Below are 21,106 nucleotides of genomic sequence, written 5' to 3' on the forward strand. Positions count from 1 at the left end.
TTATGGTTAAATTCAAAGAAATTGTAATTAAGAATAATATCTATCTATTTATTTATTTATTTACATTTGTTGACCGGGAGTGTCTGACTGGACGTAGGCCCATTTTCAGTGGAGGCCTGGGGAGAAAAGCTTCACAGTTAAAATAAACAGACAATAGTTACATTGGATTACATAGTGATTAACAATTTAACATAGCAATTAATTACAAACATATTTACAGATGAAGAACAATGTACATCAGTTGACAACTAGAATCTTTATCTGCGAAGTAAATAACAGACATTAACAAATGTTACGATAAGAAGTTCCTGCTGCATAATAAGTACTAGGCTTATGAGCATCTGAGCTTCCTATAATCAAGGTAGTTAGTGGGGTGGAAAGAAAGGTAGTGGTTAGATGGGGTGGGTGATATTAGAGTGGGAGTTGCAAGGGCATAGCCAGTATGTTTTTAAGTGCGCTTTTAGTAAAGTTTTGAAGTGGGAGCATGATGGTATGGAGATAATTGTGAGTGGGAGGGAGTTCCATAATTTGGCTATGGCACAAGAGAATAGTGCTTCACCAGCAGAGTTATTGGCTTTAGTGATCTGCAAGTGATTTTTGTTGCTGGATCTTAGTGGTCTGGTGGTGCGACAGGGTTGGAGTAGATTCTGGAGGGATGGGACATTTAGTGGATGGTTTACTAGTTTGTGGGCGAGTGAGAGTTGATACCATTGAAGAAGGTGAGGGAGTTCAAGCCAGCCCAGTTCAGCAAGTGAGAGACAGTGGTGACTACGGTAGGATGCCCCTGTGGCGAATTTGGCAATTTTGTTGTAGCAGGTCTCCAGCTTGTTTAGATCGCATTGCCTTAGGTTGGTATATATTGGAGAGGCATAAAGTAGGGTGGAGATAAGGGTGGGAATTTGCTATTGAAATCTTTGCTGCTTTGGTGACAAGTTGCTTATTTCTGTATAACGTTCCTAGTTTTTTGTGGACGTTTTTTATGGTCATGGATATGTGAATGTCAAATTTTAGATTATTGTCTATTTCCACTCCTAGCAATTTGGTGTGTTCAGTTGGGTATATAGTGGTGTTGTCTTTTGCTGTGATGTTAAAGTGAGAGTTGTTTTGAGTATGTTTGTATATCTAATATTTTCATTAATAAGCTAACCATATTGGATGAAAATTTTGTGGAACTTATAAGCTCTAATCTAACCACTTCCATCCCTTCGTCATTAGGGATAACTGTATACAGTGATTTAACATCCAATATGAAATACTCTGGAACAAGCTACCCAGCTATGTCAAGCAAAGTTCTTCATTAGCACTCTTCAAGAAAAATCTTGATGAGTGGATGGGAAATAGGAAATACACCCCGGGGATCACTTCTGTCTCTCTGATGGACAGTGGCACAGGAAAATAACTTTATTGGGTGGCATAAGCTATGGTACCTTGCTGGCTAGGCTTACGTAGGCCCTTGGGCCGATAGCCTAGTACCTACCTATGAACCTATGTTACCAGTATGTCATCACTTCTCACTCTTACCTCTTTCAGCAAATCTTTGAATTCAAAAGAATCCTTGATATATGATGAACACAATTTCACCACTTGTTGCAGATGTCTGTCTACAAAAATTGCCATAGTTTCTGTCTTCCCTCCACTACTTGCAACAATAGGTCGCATTGGTTGCGCATTTATATCTTTATGTATCTTTGGTTGCCCAAAACTATTGCTCATCCTAGGAGCTTCTACATACAAATATTTTCTAATTTCTTCAATTATACACCCTGTCAGAAACCATTCATCTATTTGACCATCTATAAAAGAAAAACTTTTTTTGACTTCATTAAGGCTGTAACTTTATAGAATTCTGTGTCAGATAGATGGCTTGGACCCCTGATGACACTCTATAAGCATAGTAGGAATCTCTTTTTTTGTCTAAGATTTGAGGAACACCTCTAGTTTTTTAGTGTAAGCTTGCACTTTTTGGTATTGGGATTGTGTACGCTTATAAGTTGTCAGCAGAGAGGAGATTTCTGGTGGGAATGTGAGTATGCAGAATAGATATTAAGGCAGGACAGCTGTCAGATTTGTACATTTTTGTGCAACTGAAAGTTGTAGGTAGTTAAGACAGTGGGGGAATTTCAGACAGTTTAGATCTTTAAGAGCATTGCAATGGTGTGTGCAGTATGATGAGCCTGTAGCAAATTTAGTAATGTTGTAATAATAAGACTGAAGTTTGGTTTTGAGTGTCACATGTAGGTTAGCAAAAATAAGAGCAGTGTAGATTAGAGAGTGGATCAAATGGGCATTTCCTAATGCCCTTTTGGTGTTTGGATACAAAACGTTTTTGTGTCTATATAGTGTCCCTAGTTTGAAATGAGTTTTTTTAATAGCTTTGTGTATGTGTTGGTGAAATGCGAGTTTGTTGTCTATGATGACAGCCAGTAACTTAGCACTTGTTACAATTTCAATCTCGATTTTGTTTTGTGAATAGATTTTAAATTCAGATGAAAATGTTTTAGGAGTGAAAAGTAAAAGTTTAGTTTTGTTAGGGTTAAGCAGCAAGTGCGCACCATTTAACCAGGATTCTATTGAAGCAAAGGCATTCTGTGTTTTATGCAACAGGTCTGGTATGTTGTTAAGGAGGAAATGATGATGGATTTGTCGGTGTATTGGATTAATGTTTTGGCTTGGCAGGCAGTGTGTAGATTATTGATGAACATATTGAACAGGAGGGGTCATAGAATGGGCACCTGTAGGACACCAGTTTTGTTAGTCTGGTATTGAGATAGGGAACCTTGCCACATTACACATTGTTGTCCATTGAATAGGTAACTATTAAACCATAGCTTGGAGAGTTGTGAAAAACCTAAGTATTGCACATTTCAAGATATTCAACAAGTCAAAGATGTGTGAATACATATGCCAAAAATGATATTCACAGAGGCTAAGGCTGTCCAATGTCAGTTTTTTTTAACCAAGCCTACTAGATACTTAGTTGAGCACACCCAAAATATACATACATCACTGAATGAAGTAAAGTACTCCAAGTCAAACCTGCTAAATGTCAAACGTTTACAGAAAGTTAATACACTATTTAAAAATAACCCTGAATGCTACTCTTATTTTAAAATTTGCTTGACAGCAAAAGGAGACGATGAGCTTAAAAGTCTGTCCTTTACATGCATTAAATAGTCTACATCCCAAATTTTCAGCATAGTTGCCCTTTTCTTAGACACTGTTCAACACAGAACTTACTTACCATCACTCTCAGAAAGAATGGACACAAAAGCACTCTGGATTTCTTTAAGGTGGGTCTGAAAAAAAATGGGACACAGCTTTTAAAAGTTCTTCTGATCCTGTTTTAAAATTATGAAACATTTCCAAGGAATAGTGCTATAGTAAATCTGATCTCAATAAAATAATGACAAACTGTAATAAGCTCATTTTCCTTTCAGACAGTCCTGAAATCTGAAGTTTTCTCAGTATTCAAAGTTGTACTTAAACTATCATGCCATCACATACAGCTGCTCATGCCATCACATACAGCTGCTCAATAATACTTTTGTGATCTTCACTGTCTAGATTATCATTCAGACTACATATGTTGCATCCTCAAGCTACTTTATTTTCATTTGCTAACAACCCAAGCCCAACCGCCACAACTGTCGCTTTCTAGGGATGGCAAAAGAATACTTTTGGTTATTTTGCTGCCCACAACAGAAGACTGAGGGAATCAAACCTGAGCCCTACTGGATGGCGTTCGTTCTAAAGCATTCAGCTTTAGAAAATAAAACAAGTTTCATACTCTATAATAAAATTGTCTTCACAATAACAATCTACCACCTGTAATTTAATTAAAAATGAAATGAGAGGGAGACAAATTATGATACTGCTGTAATGCTGAGGGTAACATACATAACCATCATATCAATTAATAAGTAAAGAGGCTCTTCTTGCTATGTAGACTGTTCAGATTTCCTCCCCTGCAACCCCAACCTCAGTTATTTTTCTCTTCTCAGGTGGTGCATAGTCAGGACTACAACTGCATGCTCAGACACACAGATTGCTAGTTCATCCTCATCTTCTCAGTAAGCAAAGTTTCTAAGGAAAAAGTGTAACATACAAGAATGTATACATATAGAGATGCCTGATCTACTTGAAACTCCCAACAGCCACTGGAGGGCTATACAGCTCAAGCACAGGGAATGGCAGGTGTGTGATAAATACCTGCTAAGAAGGACTTGTTCTGCGATTAAAGGGTAAGGTTAGTACATATTTGTTATAACTGATAAGAGAAGCTCTCCAAAGGGGGAAGATTTGTAGGAAGCATCCTCAAGCAATACAAATGAAACCTTCCAAGAGCTCAGAGTCAGAGAATGGTGAAAATGTGAATGGTTAGCAGGCAAAATACTGTAATGATGAAGCACCAAAGAACACAACTCCTGGAGTCGCAGCCTAGGCCAAGCAAAAGTTCTTGCGAAAGGTATGAAAAGACAGAAGTGGGAGCAGAACAAACATTCCAAATGGAGACATAATGGATGATGTCCCCTACACTTCTAGCTGTGACATCAGACAGTAGCATTTCTAATGCGCATCTGACTGCTGAATAACAAAACACAACACAGTCAGCAAATCACTTGGAAAAGGTTTGCTTACTAACGGAAACTCCTCTCTTCCTGAAACAAAGGACAGGAACAGTTATTCTATCTTCCTGAACTTGTACACTTTCTTCACGTAAAACCTAAGGTAAAGATGAATCCCAAGCTGTGAAAGGCCTTCTCTTCCTGGGATCCTGTCCCTGGAAAGAATACAAGGAAATGAATGGACTGATTTAAAAACAATGGTGCTACCACCATAGCCGGCTTTAGGCACCAACGAACCCTGCAGTTGCTGGGGGCCCCCTGTTCCCTAGGAGGAACCAACCACAGCAAGTTATCTTATCCTGATATTTTGTAACATGTCTGTCAAACTAACAAAAGCTAGTACAGCATTATTCTATACTTAATAAACCACATGGATAATAACTCTAATTTATATCTCCTTTAAAATTAAAGATATTTCTGGTTGTAGTAACAGTGTTTCACCAAGTAAAGGAGTATCAGAATTCCATTAAATATTTTACTACTGACATAGTGCCCCTGGCTTAGTTACATCCTCCTGTTTCACATGTTCTCCACTAAAACTAACTACATAGCCATATTTAGGTCCCTGGTATACCCATGGCTGCAGGGGTCCCCCTTAACCATCCTTGACTGTGTGGGGGCCCCATAAAAGCTGCTGCTGGTTGGGGAAAAATGAGGAATAAAAACATGTATTGATTTACTAATTATGCTCTTTAACCTGTACAGGGCTGTGATATGACCCTGTTAGGATGAAGCTGATAATGAACATGAGCAAGGCAAGCACTAGAGAGATCTGCAGCCCAGAGTGACTTATCTTGGTGAAAATTATGGATTTTAAGAAGAGCTGATACTTCTGATCACCAGGGATGGTTTACTCTTTCAGGGAGGTTTATAAACACAAGTAGAACACCAGATACTATAACTCTCAATTCATTTGCTTAGGAATTCAGTGCAATCCCAAAAATAATAGAATAAAGGTTCAGAATCAGGACTACATTTTAAATATTACTCTAATTTGCTTAAAAATATAATAGAATAACACCTTTTGCATCAATATGTATTTTTGGACAATAAGTATAAGACTTAGATGTCTGGATTGATTGACTGTTTATAATCCTGAATGATTTATCAGCAAACCAAACTTTTTATGAAGGAGAAAGCAAAATTATGAACAAAATCGAGGAAGGTCTGTGAAATCAGGGACAGCAACAGGTATGCATTACTCCTCAATGAGGTAAATAAGTGACTTACCCCTGCTGCTGTTTGACAATTACTAAACAGCAGTCTATGATCTAGTGTGGCACTACTACTGTTGCACAATGTATTTCTATTTGGAGGAATAAGTACAAAAGTAAGTGTGTGTGTGTGTGTAATATCACTGATTTATATCTGTGCATGCACCCAATAATGCCAGGGCACAGACATTATTCTTCTGGGTATCAGTAAAAAATATACCTAACAACTAATTATGTTTTAAAAGTAAGACATAAAATATATCACAGAACATTCAGACACTTGCATCTTCTTGGAGTCTGGTGGTATCCACTCACCAGACTGTATAAATGGATACTGGGGGCTCCCTTAATCATCCTTGACTCTGTTGGGACCCCCACAAAAGCTATTACTGGTTGAAAAAAATGAGGACAAAATCAATTTTCTGACTGAGCTGTTTAATCTGAACAGTGCTGAGATATGACCTTTTAGGATAAATCTGATAATAGCCTCTGGTTTCAACCACACCCATTCTAAAACCAGCCCTGCACAAATGTGTGGGTACAGAAAGCTGCTGTAGGTTATGGGGGGGGGGGGCTTGGATTGTGTGGTTATTACAAGTTTAATTTTCATCACAGTCAAACCTTAGATGTGTGCACATGAAGTCATTATAGCTTGTGATTGAGCTGAGGATGGTGTGGTCATTGTTTATTTACTTTTCTCACAGACCTCATAGGTGTAAACAGAAGGTTACTATAGCTTGTGTAGGGGTGGTGTACTGTCTAGGAGCAACAAATCAGAATATATTACTGAAATCATTCTCACAATCACACCATGCATATATACATGGGCCTGATTTTGAGGGTTAGGGGTGAGGAAGCATGCTATGTATACATGTATCAGCAGTCACTTGAAATATATGGCTAAGGCAATTTAAACCTCTGCTTTCATCCTAATCTAACACCAGAGGGATGTATAGGGCAGTGACTGTCTTTTGGGGGGGGGGGGGTTAGGGAAGGAGGCAGTATTCCCAGATAAGACCTGTGCATTCCCACAACGGCTACTATTTTGTCGGCTTTGAACATTAAGCCTTGGGCACGACATATGTCTTCCTTGAAAGAAAAAAAAGTAAGACTGAATTTCTTTTCTTTTTCATCATTTTTTTAGGCCACCATTGGAATAAAATGCTGTGAAAATGCTCTAAAATGCCTTCCATGCATCCAGTTTACCAAACCATTCAAACCACTGTATAGCTCTGAAACACCTACACAGACCCAAACTGCCTAATTACTTAATCTACTCCAAACTGCTTAGTACCAAAAAATAATACACAACCCCAACATCTGCCTGTCACTACAAAACACCATCAACACTACTTCCCTCCTGGGAATCTCTGCTCACAGAACAAATATCTCCTGACCAGGACCAAGTCTCATAACTCTGCTGGCAACTCACTTTAGTCAACCTATGCTGCTAAGCACTGAAGCGCCATCCCCACCCACCCTAAAACAAGACAACATTGCCACAGATTTCAAACACAGCCTAAAACAACACAACTTCCTCATGACTATTCACAAGTTCCCATCCTGAAAAAAAAAACCTTTCTGTTTCTCTTCCACTGCCAATCTCTGTATCAATTACCCCGACTCGCTCACAGTTCTTATCCATTTCTTTCTCCTTCATCCCCACTGCTACTGCTCCTCCAACCAACGGAGATCCATAATCCTCTCCTAATAATAGCCCCTCCTTACCCACCTCATCATCTTACTTATCCAGTGTTATCTCAACCTCTCCACTATCAGAACTTTTTTTACTTATGTTTTTCTTGACGATTCCTGCTTATACCCTTCTTCCTCCATTTTCTGTTGCTGCAGTAGTGATATCCTACCTCATTAATGTCAATATACATACTGAACCTATGTGCACCATCACTGCTCTTGTTTCTTCAGTTATTACGCGTTAATAAGTCTTTGACTTATGTAAAATAATGTAACTTCTAAAGTACATGACAAACGTCTTTACTATTTTTCTCAGTATTATCTGCAAAGTAATGCTTAACATGTTCAATTTTTATTGTTGCAAATATATATATATTTTTGTGGAACATTTCTCCCTAGAGCTCAACTGAAAATGAGACATGCCCAGTCAGACTTTCCAGGTAAACAAAAAACAATAAATAAATAAATAAATAGCTATGCTTATATATATATATATATATATATATATATATATATATATATAATGTATTTTTTTCTGACATTAGTTGATGTGGTCAAATCACCCAGAACCAAATGTGATGCCAACAATTGCCTAGCCCAGACATGGCATACAGTTTGTGAGTCATGTTCTTTTATCTACAGGATTCTGTGCTCCACAGCTGATGACTAAAGTGGTTGGTCTATACAACACTTCCCCTGATATGCATCACCTAGATTATGTGTTGCCATGCATGACTCTATTCAGTTTGAAGTGTACCCCCAATGGTATATCTTTAAAGTTTAGCTGGGAAGGAGGGTTTGAATCTAGCACCTTCTATCCATTTTTAAACAAGAAACATATTTATTAAATTACTACTATGACATAGGCAATCATACATTTGTATAAATGAAGACAAATCACATAGACATTATCCCAGCTGCAAGCATTTTACATCACAAACATTACTGACATAATCCTAGATGTAAACATTATACATCACTTATAACTTACCCATTCATTGCAGATCAAACATTACATTGCTCATTCAAGTCCTGCCTTCTTTTAAACCTTATTCCTCTCCTGTACATACTGTTCCCACAATTCCCATTAATATTTCCTATGTAATTTGCTCCTACCCTTTTTTAAAGATCCCAGTTCCAGTTGTTTTAACTCTGTTACTATATTCAGTACTTCTACTACAGTTGGTTTAGACTTGGATTTCCATTTTCTAGTAATTGCTTTTTTTGCAGCCACCATAATTAGACTTAGCAAGGCCTTACTATCGAGCCAATTCAGATTATGTATCATAGCTCTGAAATATTTCCCTAGTTACACCAATTTGCTCAACCAGTATCTCCGACAGGGTAGTCTGCAGGGAATCTTTAAAGTCTGCCAACTCATCACACTCACAGAAAGTATGTTCCCAGTTAGGTTCATTGGTAGTTACTGACCTATTGACCCAAAGGTCTTTATAAGCCTAGCCTTGTGTGTTCAATATAATAGTACAGAAACCCAATATAAGGGATCTAGCCTAAACTTGAGATCTTAGTTAGCAATGACTGCCCATATCTAGGAGGGTCATAGGTGAAATCCCTGGCAGGAATTTATGGTTTCCCATGCAGTCATTTAGGTTATGCTTAAACAGGGTAATAGAGGGGCTTTGTTTGATGTGAACTAGTAGCCTATTCCAGAGGAGTGGCAAACTCTGAGAGATGTATCTGTCTCTCCAGCAGGTCCTATTTATGTCACAGGCCAGGTTAAGGTCCCTGGAGCAGGTGACCCTTGTCCCATTTGACTTGCAGATGTGCAGCATTTGCATTAAGTTTGGATCGAAGACTGTTTTGTAGACCAGGCACAAGCCACCTCTAAGTAGTCAGTATGCTACTAAATACAGTGCCAGTGACTTCAGACTGCCAATGTATGACATGTGCTGGAGACTCTGAATTTTCTTCGTTAGAAGTCTCTGAAGTTGTTGCAGGTATCTGGTAAGGTACACACCAAAGGGGACACTATACTCAATTATTGACCTGATGAGGGTCGAGTACAGGGGTGTTGTGATCACTTTCGCTCTTGAGGCAATGCATTTGCTACTGAGGTGTGCGACGAAGGATGCCTTCCTTACCACAGTAGACACATGGTGGTTAAAGTGTAGGGTACAGTCAACTTGCTTTCCCAAGTCTCTCACTACTGAGTTATTACTTAGGGTATTATTATTTATATGATAGTCTACAAGGACATCGTTTTTACTGAACAGGATGATATTGCATTTTTTTTGCATTGGGTTTTCGTCCATGGCTTTAGTACCAATCACTGGTTTAAGTCCCTCTTGAAGTATATTGACATTGTTTGGGCATTCAATGATTACACCTAATTTGAAGTCATCAGCAAACTTAGTCAGCCACAGACCCTCTGTTTTGGCCAGAACTTCTGAGAAGTATATTCCAAATAATAGGGGGCCTAGCACTGATCCCTGTGGAAGCCCAATAATGACAAGTCTGCTGGTTGAGGTAAAGTCCCCAACTTTGACTGAGTGTGATCTGTAGGTGAGCCAGTTAGCAGCCCACCTGACGACATAACGGTTGGTGTTCAACTGGGAGAGTTTATCAATGATGCCTGAATGCGGGATTGTGTCGAAGGCCTTGGCTAAGTCAAGGTAGGCTGTATGCACAGATTTGCCTTCGCCTATGGCTCTGCTGATGTTTTCAAAGAAATCCACCAGGTTTGACAGGCATGACCTGCCTTGGAGAAAACCAAACTGTGTTGAATCAAGGATTTGGAGATCACCTATATCCTTATTTACAACGTCCATGATGATTCATTCCATGGCCTTACAGATAAGGCTGGTTAAGCTTATGGCTCTGTAGTTCCCAAGGACTGTTGCTGTATCCCCATTATGAAGGAGAATGATGGTTGCTGTTTTCCATTCAACTAGGACAAAACCAGTACTCAGGCTGTGGTTGAAGAGAGTACCTAATGGAGTTGCTAACTCTGTTTTAGACCATTTAAAACACAACCTGGAATGCCATCCAGTCCTATAGAGACTGTGTTTTTGGCCATGCAGAGAACATTACTGGTCTTGAAAAGAGCATTAATGACTTGCTCTTTGGAGATGCAAGGTGGGGGAGACATAGTGGGAATGCTTTGTGGAATGTTTGGAGGGGACAGGGAGGTGAAATTTTCACCAACACTGTCAGTTAACAGGCTAGGTATTTTCACAGTATCAGTGTATGTGTGATGCCATCCACAGCTAGTTCAGTACACGTCTGGGTCCTACCTTTTAGGTTACGGATATAGATGAAGAATGCCTTATAGTCATCCTTAGTTATGGTTGCTACATTTTTTTTCAAAGTTGCCCTTAGAGGATTTCACAAGTGGTCTTATTTGTTTGTTCAAGCAGAGGAGGGTGTTCTTCCAGTGCTGGGACCTCTCTTTTTTATTCTTAAGACAGCAACTTCTTCCTCTTCTTGTCTAACTTATTAATACTAGATGTCCACCTTAGAGGCTTGTTTTTGTTTCTTGAGTATCTTGTTTTGATCATATCAGGTACAGCTGTGTCAACACCTTTGTATAAGTGTTTCTGCAGGACATTTGTGTATACCTTAGGATAGTTGTCAATGCCATCTGTGGGAACAGGAGCTTGGAAATTATTTATGCCATCCCTTAGGAGAGTATAATTTGCTTTGGTGAACTTTTTAGCTAGATTTCACCTAAGTGGGGTTCAGGTGTTATAGCTACTTCAAATGTGACTGATTTGTGATCAGATTTCACCAGCGAGGGTCCTATTCTTCTGGAGGTGTAATGCTCACCCATGTTGATGAGGACCAGGAGGAGAATATTTGAGCCCCTTGTGGGGTTGCATGCTATTTGCTCCAAGGCATTACTGTTAAGTCCAGGAACCTTTGTGCAAGTATGTTGGTACTCGTATAAGTTTCCCAGTCAATAGAAGGATAGTTAAAATCGCCCATGGCTAGAGTGCTTGGTTGTATGTTGATTGACTCAAGTAGGTCCAAATAAACAGCATGGGTATCTTGGTTCACTGTAGGGGGCCATAGAGCTAACAATGACTTGAAGGAGGTCTTACTCGCAGTTAGTTGAACTTGGAGTTACTCCATGGAGTTTTCCTGTCTAACCAGTCTAGAGGTGTATTTATCTTTGATGAAAATAGATACTCCTAATCCTTTGGCTCTCACATGTTTATTTTATGGTCTGAAAGTGTGGAAGGCATTGTAGCCTGTGACTGCGCAAACATCCTCCAGGGAGAGGAGTGTTTCCAACAAGTGCAGTTTCTGATTTAACCTCCTACTGTTTAGCAGCATAACCTTTACTTGTGAGTGATATTTTCACACTGGAAATTGTTCTTGAGACACCTTGCCTAAAAAAAGGCATTATGGGGTTAGCCAGTAACCGAAAGCCTAGAGGTGACAGGTGAAGGCCATCTCTAAGCAAAGCAGAGTGGTCTATCAATCATGTCATCCCAGGCTGATAGGAACTGGATCCCCCTTAGAATGACACCAGAAACTAAGCCAATTGTTGAAGTCAATCATTTTTTGTTTATATTGTGGTATCATCCCAGGTGAGGGTAGAGTGCTGCTAAAAGTTAGGGACATACCTGCCTGGGACACATATTCATAGACCTCAATCATGTCTCTCTTCATACAGTCCAGTGAGGTATGTCTTAAGTCATTCACACCAATATGAACTGCGACAGAGCCATAATAGTACTTGTTGAGAGACTTGAGTACGTCTTAAGTCATTCACACCAATATGAACTGCAACAGAGCCAGAACAGTACTTGAGAGACTTGAGTGCATGTGAGATCTGACAGCTCCTGGCACCTAACAGCTGGCTGACCATAACCTTCTCCTTGTCCAGCCTGGTGAGTAGGACATCTGTGTATCTCACAATGAAGTCACCTAGGAATAAAAAGTTGGTTTAGATGTGCTTTGCCCTAGGGGCTTATTTGATGAGACACTGGTGCTTGTGTTTCTGTGTGTACTGAATGCTGTAGGTGCTGTAATATGTGTAGCATGTTTGTGTTTGGAAGGTCTCTGGTGTTTAGACAGGTTTCAGATGAGTACCTCCACTTGTGATGGTTTATGTGCTGAGTGCATGGTTTGCATAGGAGGTTTAGTATGTAAACTGACAACCAGTTCATTGTTACTGTTCTGTGAGCAACAGAACAAGGATTCCAGATTCTTAGTGTAGATGCATCTCTCACAAATTGTACTTGGGTGATTTGTGAGTAGAGGGTTGTCAGTGTACATGAGGCAGTTCCTACATTGGCTCAGGATACCCATGTCAATCAGGTTGGTAGGAGAAATGGAAAGAAACCAACCATCCACAATGCTAGGTTAAATCCTGTTTTCACGATGGGGAGAAAAAATGGAGGGGTGTGGTATAACTGGGTGTTCTAAATGGGGTCTATATGAATGGGGTGCTCTATACAGGGTCTATACTAGTTGGAGGTTCTCTAAATGGTATGAGACTATTGTAGATTTGGTGGGTTTTGGGACTGTTTAAGGGACAAAAGTGCAGCTGAGGTGCTCTCTGAGCAGCTAAATGCAACTTAATGACTTCTCAACTGGACCATGGGCAGCTACTAAGGGAAAATTTATCTACTGAAGTTTTTGCATCTATAACTGCCAATGGTTACCCCTACTGTAGGGTAGTATGCTGTGGTGCACTGAGGTGCACTACGCGTAAACAGATGAATACAGCAGAGCAGTGGATGGTTGCCTAGCTACGCGGAGTTGTGTTAAAACAAGTGTAAAAGCGGGGCTTACATAGCAACAGTGAGCAAACTGAATTAAACAATTTAACCATAAAAAAGCTCAAACTGTGCCCTGTGCCAGCAACCTTCAATCAGATGAGTCCTAACTGCACTCTCCTGCCACAAGGGTACTGCTTGGCCCACGCCAACAAAAGATAGCCTGGTTTAGTGCTCAATTTAACAAATAGAACCAGATTCAGCAAGTCTGAATCTAGTTTATGCTATAGCAGACAAAAAGTGCAACAAATCAGCAAGAAGAGTTTTAAAAAATCAGCAATAGAGCAAAAATACAGTTTAAAAGTGCAAAATACAGTATAAAATTGTACTTATGGTTGGTAGAATGCAACAGATTCCTTGGATGAACAGACGAATACAGCCAAGCAGTGGCTGGTTGCCTAACTCTGTGGACTTCTTTCTTCCCCATCACACCTCCAACGTTTGCTGTCTACATGAGGAAAAATTCTCTGGAGTCTATTTGCTGTATAACAATATCTACGTAAACATCTCCAAGTAAAAATCCAAAATCTTCTAAATTTTGTTGCCTATTTGGAAGACATACATATACCCCCCCCCCCCCCCCATTGTTTATGAACTGATTATCCAATCTCTCTTCCCAATCCTTTCTTGCTTCCTCGGATTGATTCTTACAGTTATTATGCAGTATTTCATATGCTCTACTAATTGCTCCTTATTTAACTGCAGCTTCTGTTCTAGATTCTACTAAAAACTCTAACAGTGCTGGTCTTTTGTTTAGGATGCCTCTATTTCTTTCTCTTTGCTATACTCTGATATCAGCCCTTGATAGGGGAAGAAAATCTCTAACTGGCAGTCCAAATAAATTCTTGGCATCTTCCCATTCTATTACCTTTCTCTCTCTATTTATTCGCTCCCAATACCTTGTTTCCTTTCCCAGTTTTCTCCAATAAATTCCAGCCCCCTCTTGCCTATTGATAAAAATATGCCTGACCTATGTATAAGACTTAAGAGACCAAAACATTTTAACTTCTTGTATCTCACTATCCATATAACACGGCTTCCAGTTTTGTTAGTTTTTGTATTATCTTTTGTTTAGTTTCTTCCCCACACATCCTTAGCTACCACACCAGAGTCATTTTAATCTATATTCCCAAATACTTCATTTTATCATATCCCCATAAATATGGATATTGCTGAACCAATTCATGTGGGGGTAAATAATTTACCTCTACTGCCTTTATTTTACCTTCATTAATTTTATATCCTGAAAACATTTAAACTGTCTCAAAATGTTGCACAATGCTGTAATGTCCTTTTCTGGATTTGTTAGGTATAAAATATCATCTGCAAATAGAGGCAGCTTTTTCCGACTACCATGCCAATTATACCCTTAAATTCCTTAGCTCCTTGTTTTCTTTGCCAATGGTTCTATATATAATGCAAATAACAAACGGGAAAGAGGACACCCCCCCCCCCTGCCTGGTTCCTCTGCTCAAGCAAAAATTATCAGAGAGGACTGCACCTACTTTAATTTTCACCACCGATCCCTCATACATCCTCCTAACCAACTTTATAATTTTATCAGGGAAAAAAATACTTCCATTGCCCTGCTCATAAAGTCCCAATTTACTCAGTCAGTCAAATGATGTCTCTGCATCAAGACCCAACAACAACAGTGGTATTTTCTGAAATTCTGCTTCCCTCTGGATCTTCAATGTTCTGCTAATGTTGTCATGTGTTTGCCTCCACAAAACCACATTCATCCATATCCATAAATTTTGGTAACACTAAACACTATTGCCATTCTTTTAGTATTATAGACAAAAACGCTTTACATTCATGAGTTAGTATTTAACTAGGCCTGCATGAAGCAAGACCTGATGAATCTTTACCTTCTTTTGGTATGACAGCTACCACCACTTTCTTCCAGGATGTATGAGTGCGTGTCCCCCCTGCTTGTTTATGTACCACATGACCGTGGTGTTGTCCGTCTTTATCAGTAGCTGTCCTGGATGAAGTAAGTCCTTGAAGGCTGTCAGGGCATTTTGAACAGCTAGCATCTCTTTCTGGTTGATATGTAGATGCATTTGTTTTGGGGTCCATATGCCCTGAATGCATCTTCCTGCCATGTGGGCTCCCCATGCATAATCTGATGCGTCTGCTGTTAAGGTTTGGCTGGCAGGGGGTAGAGTGAAGGGCCGTCCCATGTTTTGGTGACATGCCTTTGCCCACCATAGAAACTCCTGTTGTAGGCAGGGAATGAGAGGAATCATTGTTTCCAGACTGTGACAATGTTGACTCCAAAAATTTTTAGGTACCATTGAAGTTTCCTCATATGCAGTCTTGCATATGGAATCAGTAGGATGCAGGATGCCATGAAGCCCAAAGCCTGCAGAATTTGTCTTGCAGATGACTGGGGTTTTGTTGCCATCAGTTCGAAGTAAGTAGTCAGTTGCCTTTGTTTGTCTGGCCATCTGGGCAGTTGTAATCAAGCTTGCACCCAGCAATGTTATCTTTTGAGAGGGTACCAGTTGTGATTTCTTTTTGTTTATTGTGTACCCTAGGCATGTTAGAAGCCTTTTCACAAACGCCAGGTGTTGAAGAAGAATGTCCTTGTTCTTTGCTTGAATGAGACAGTCGTCCAAGTAAGGATATATTTGTATACTTTTTGTCTGAAAATGCAATCACTGGTGCCAGGCACTTTATAAAGACCCTGGGCACAGCAGATAAGCCAAAGGGCAGTGCAGAGAATTGATAATGCATTAAGCCAGCCTTGAATCTGAGGCATCTTCTGCATGACTATCTTATTGGGACATGCAGGTATGCCTCTTTTAGGTCTAATGTCACCAGCCAAGCATTCTTGCCCAGCATGGGCAGAAGCTGCTGCAAAGTTAGCATTTTGAATTTTGGAATGTCCAGGTATTTGTTCAAAATCGATAAATCCAGTACTGGCCACCAGGCCTTGTCCTTTCTGGGTACCAAGAACAGTCTTGAGTAAAAACCTTGTCCTTTTTCCTGTTCTGGTACTGGCTGAATGGCCCCCATATCCATGAGGGAATGTAACCTGTTTTTGTGCCTCTGCCCATTGATTTTTTGGCAGATCTGGCCATTTGCCATTGGCAGAGTATGGAAATGGAATCTGTATCCCTGTGATACTATGTTTAGCACCCACTTGTCCTGGGTTATTAACTGCCAATTTTGAGGAAAAAGTGCTAATTTTCCCCCTAAGGGTGCTGCCAAAAGATAAGTGCTTGGTGAAGGCAGAGGGAAGTCATTGGGACGGTTTTCTGTAGGTTTGCGCTTTATCTCCTCCAGATTTGGAGGTAGAGGCGCCCCATTGCTTTGACCTGTATGAATCCTGCGCCTGGTATCTGGAACCATTAGGGCGTCTGGATTTGCCCCTTTGAGCTCTGTTTGACATAGGAAAGGACTAATTTTTTGTAGGCCAGTGTCTACTGAATCTCGGTGGCTGCACTTGTAAGAAGTCTTTTACAGTTTGCATAGACTTTGCTTTGTCTTCCATTTTCTTTAAAACCTCTTCTGCCTTAATACCAAACAGAGTATCATGCTGTAAAGGTGCATCTAGTAATTTAGCTTTAACATGATCGGACAAATTTTGTTCCTTTAACCAGGCATGCCTCCTAATCACAGATCCAGTAACTGCGGCCCTGCAGGAGGCCTCTAAGGAATCAAAACCACATTGCAAAGTATGCTTTCCAACCTGTTCAGGTGCATGCAATAATTCATGCAATTCTTTATTTTCTGCGCATTCAGAAATCAACATCATTTTCTGTTTCAGCAATCCCATAACATGTTGTTGATACGTGAGCATATGAAACATGCAGTTTAAAGCCCTAATTGCCAAGGTTGCAGATGTATAAACCTTTTTTCCCCATCTATCCAGTGCCCTTGAATCTCTGTCAGAGAGGGTAGGAATTTTTGCTGTTGAGGCTTTAACTCCCTTTGGACCCTGTGAAATAGTTTCAGGATCAGCAGCAGGGTTTCTAAATAAAAATTTGTGTGAGTCAGGGACCCTGTAATATCTGTCAGGCTTGCTGGGAGCCGGAGGTAAGGAATCAGGGGGTCAAACCTGACTCCGAAAACACATCAGCCACAATGTCTAAAACAGGGGGTATGGCTAAAGGCCTGTGCTGAGGGAGAAGAAGGAAATCCCTGAGCCTCTTTTTTGATTCTAAGAAATCTTGACTCTCCCAGTGAAAATGCTCCCTCAAAGTATGCAAGGTTTCTCCAAATGAATAATCCTCAGGAGGTCATGCAGATGGTATAGACTCCTCTGCATCAGAATCCTCATATGGAGGTAGAGATAATTCCTGATCAGAAGAGGAATCAGAAGAAATAGAAACCTGATCTGAAGATTCATAATCAGTGTCTTGCCTAGGCCTCTTATCTGAAGAGGGATGGGAACCCCTGATCAAGATAATAAGGTCTTCAGCCATTTTGATCATATGTTTTTTAGGCATAGAGGCCTGTGCACTTGGCTCATACGTCGTTTTTTTTAGTTTTAGAAGTTGCTTTTGTCTTTGATTTTGCAGCTGTCGGTTTGATATAAAAATGTTGAGGCCTGAATACATCCTCAGAAGCCGGTGCCTGCTCAGCGGCTCCGAACCCATCCGAGGGAGACACATCTGTGGGTCCAATACTTTGAGTATCTTGCGGCATGCCGGACTCCACATGGGCGATGGTAGGGGCCTGCGACTCAAAAGTAGCGGGTATCAGGGGCTGCGAAAACGCCTGAATACCGGCGAACTGGTGACTGGCTTAGGAGTAGCCTCATCGTCGGTTTTGGACCTCAACTGTCTCTCTCTGTCCTTTTCTTTGCGCTTTTTATGTACTCCGGTAGTCTGACTACTATCCGACGACATTTCTGGGTAGTTAAATCTGTTTCCAAAATACTTTGAGGCAAAAATATATCGACGCTTAATAGTGTGTTGGTTAAATCTAGCACAAAACCGACAGCAAGGCACGTTGTGATCAGGGCATACGCAAGGAATACAGTATAAATGGAAATCCTTATGAGGTATTTGCTTCCCACAAGTAATACAATTATTACCTTTTTCTGACATCGGTATGGAGCAAGAAAAAAAGTTTCCCCAATGGGGTACTTAGCTTTAGTGAAGACTTCGGTTCTGAAACTCAAACCCGAATATTTCAAGAGTCGGCCAACCAGCACTTGTGAAATGCTTCTGCTTCGGGCACCGCGCGGCAAGAAAGACTAAAGAATATGGCATTGGCTGCTTGTTTTATAACCCTGATGAACTGACGTCATAGAAGAAGAGACCGCAACCGACGCAGGACCCAAGACTTTGGAATTCAGGCTGACTGAGGGGAACCTGCCAGCAGATTAACCAAATGTAATGACTGCAACAGTGAAACACGAAGAACATCTAAATGGGCTTGAATCCACTTCGGGGATGCTTGATGGTCAGTAGGCATGTCAGCAAAAGGAACATGAGAGGAAAGACTTGCATGAACTGGTAAGACCTTTTAACTGAAGTATGAAGAAAAATACTCTACATCTAAGTAACGTGCATCTGTGGGTAATGGATATCACTGACAAGCATAGTGTGTGTGCAATGCAAACAGAGAATATAACAGTTTTTAGCCCCCCCATGGCTCTTTCTTATTAGTACAGAAATATGGTTCTCAACCACTCCCACTATTTTAGGTATGCAAGGATTCTACACCAAACCTAACAAAGCACATTAAGTAGTTTTTAATAAATGTTTCACATAGGAACATACAGGTTATGAAACTTCTTATTTCCTTTTTCTAATTTGTAAATTTGGTAATAATGCATACCTAACTAGGACACATCATCATATCATAACTACATCTCCTGCACAAAAATACCACCTCAAGACTCCCGTCCAGTCAGCAAAGGAACAATTAAAAAAAAAAAAAAAAAAAAATATATATATATATATATATATATATATATATATATAAATATAAAAAATCTATGATCGTAACATCTCAAAAGCCACCTGTTGTATGTAATATAACACCGAAGCTTTTTTTTTTTGGAAGGCTGAGAACTACCTGCACTCTCAAATCAACTTCTCAACTTCCACAGTCACACAACATTGGAGAAGGAAGAAATTTATCAAAACAGTGCGCAACTACCTTCAGCAATCACCTGTGTCTCACTAGTGCAAGTCAGCAAGTGATTCTGAGATAATGTAGTTCAAGAACACACAGGGAAGCCTAACACTTGTAAGGAAGGGCTGACATCTCCTTTAACCCTCTGCCATGTCATTATTTAATAACTTAGTAAGATGGGCTTTAAGAAGGGCACAAACCCACCATCCCTCTTACAAACAATAATATTGAAATTAAAGACAGCAGAATGAAAAAATGACATCTGCCTGCATCACAGCAATTTAATGAAAATTGAAATCAGTGCCAGGGATGGTGCTAAAAGCAACGAGACACCAAAAGATATGAAAATACCTGTTGGCATTAAACAAATTTTTGTAATTACAAAAAAAAAAACCTAGACTATATCATTAACAAGCCAGCAATTGTATATTTTTATTCAAAATGTACAAAAATAGGCAGCTTAAAATGCAAAATTGTAAAGATCAGTTCTTACAACTACCCTGTTTTACATCTACTAAACATGATCAATACAAAATGTATTTACATCTGTGTTTCACAAGATACTTGGATTAGTCTTTATATAAGGATGGAGGACTAAGGGTAGAAATCTGGGCCAGGACTCAGGATTTGAATGGCATCACCAAATGCTTTGTTTCATGCAATGTATGCACTCTCTGCAGCTTACTTTAGTGGCTTCCCAGCTAAGAAGCATTCAATTTTCACACTAGAGGCCAAGCCTGTATGTAACCATAATGAGTGAAAAGTAATGAACACATTAAACCACTTAAATTAAAACATGAACAACATTTATACTGCAGCTTGATTTTGTACACAAATATTTTCAAGCTTTCTTATAGACTCAAAATATCTAATTAGAGAGAGAAAAGAATACCTTTATTTCTTTATGGTTGCAAAGCCTCTTAACTAAGGAGAGAAGCCAGATGCAGGCAGCCTGCCGAATGTGCGGGTTGGGGCTGACGATGCATTTATTCAGAATTGCATCTAGGACCCATGCAACCTCATCATTCACTTTCATATCTGCGTAAATATTAAATGCAAAGGAGTACTTTATTCTGTGGAAACAAGCAACTAAAACTACTACTGTCAAATAGAGTACTGATTTATTTTTTCATTACTAAGTTTTTGTCAGAAACACTAAAAGAGTATGTTTTTTTTTTACAGTTTTCCATTCCACATAAATCTAATTCAGATTCTTCCATTGATGAGACACAAAAAAATCTAATTTTCTTGAGGACTGCCAGTGGCAGTGACTTTCACTGTCACTTGCTTCCTCCAATAATCTTTACTCCAAGTTCCAACCTACAGTTAGCCACACTCCTGATTATATCTGTTGTTCCTGTAAACATTCAGAATCACTGTACTTACCTGGTAATACAAGCTGATTCTCTGTTGGGTGGATTTCCTCTACATTTTTGTGGAGAAGTGCCTTCTAATACTGTCAAAGTCTAACAGCCAGAAGAACTAGATATGTTTGCCTCTACACCAATTCTAAGAAACATTATAGACTGTTAGCATATCTGGTATAGCAGCAGTTTTCTTTTGTGGAATGCCAAAAGCACTTAAGCACATTCATGTCCACGAATGTCAAGATGCCTGTCATCACCCTTCGACCACATCTACATTTCGTCTTCACTACTAGACAGGAAAAGCAGCCCCTCAATACATACTCAAAAAAGAGGGCAATACTAATGCATTTATCATAAAA

General features: G+C 39.7%; 1 protein-coding gene across 1 annotated transcript in view; it reads right to left on the reverse strand.

The window, feature by feature from the left end:
- ECPAS (Ecm29 proteasome adaptor and scaffold) overlaps positions 1-21,106 on the reverse strand; it is a 2,158,898-nt gene that overhangs the window by 990,054 nt on the left and 1,147,738 nt on the right. The window contains exons 25-26 of the mRNA XM_044061033.1: positions 20,273-20,418; positions 3,242-3,296 (exon numbers count right to left, since the gene is read on the reverse strand). Of these exons, the coding sequence (XP_043916968.1) occupies positions 3,242-3,296; positions 20,273-20,418 (201 nt within the window). The remainder of the gene's footprint in view (positions 1-3,241; positions 3,297-20,272; positions 20,419-21,106) is intronic.

Source organism: Protopterus annectens, chromosome 2.part0 (genome assembly GCF_019279795.1).
Source record: "Protopterus annectens isolate FY-2018-M chromosome 2.part0, PAN1.0, whole genome shotgun sequence".
Classification (NCBI taxonomy): domain Eukaryota; kingdom Metazoa; phylum Chordata; order Ceratodontiformes; family Protopteridae; genus Protopterus; species Protopterus annectens.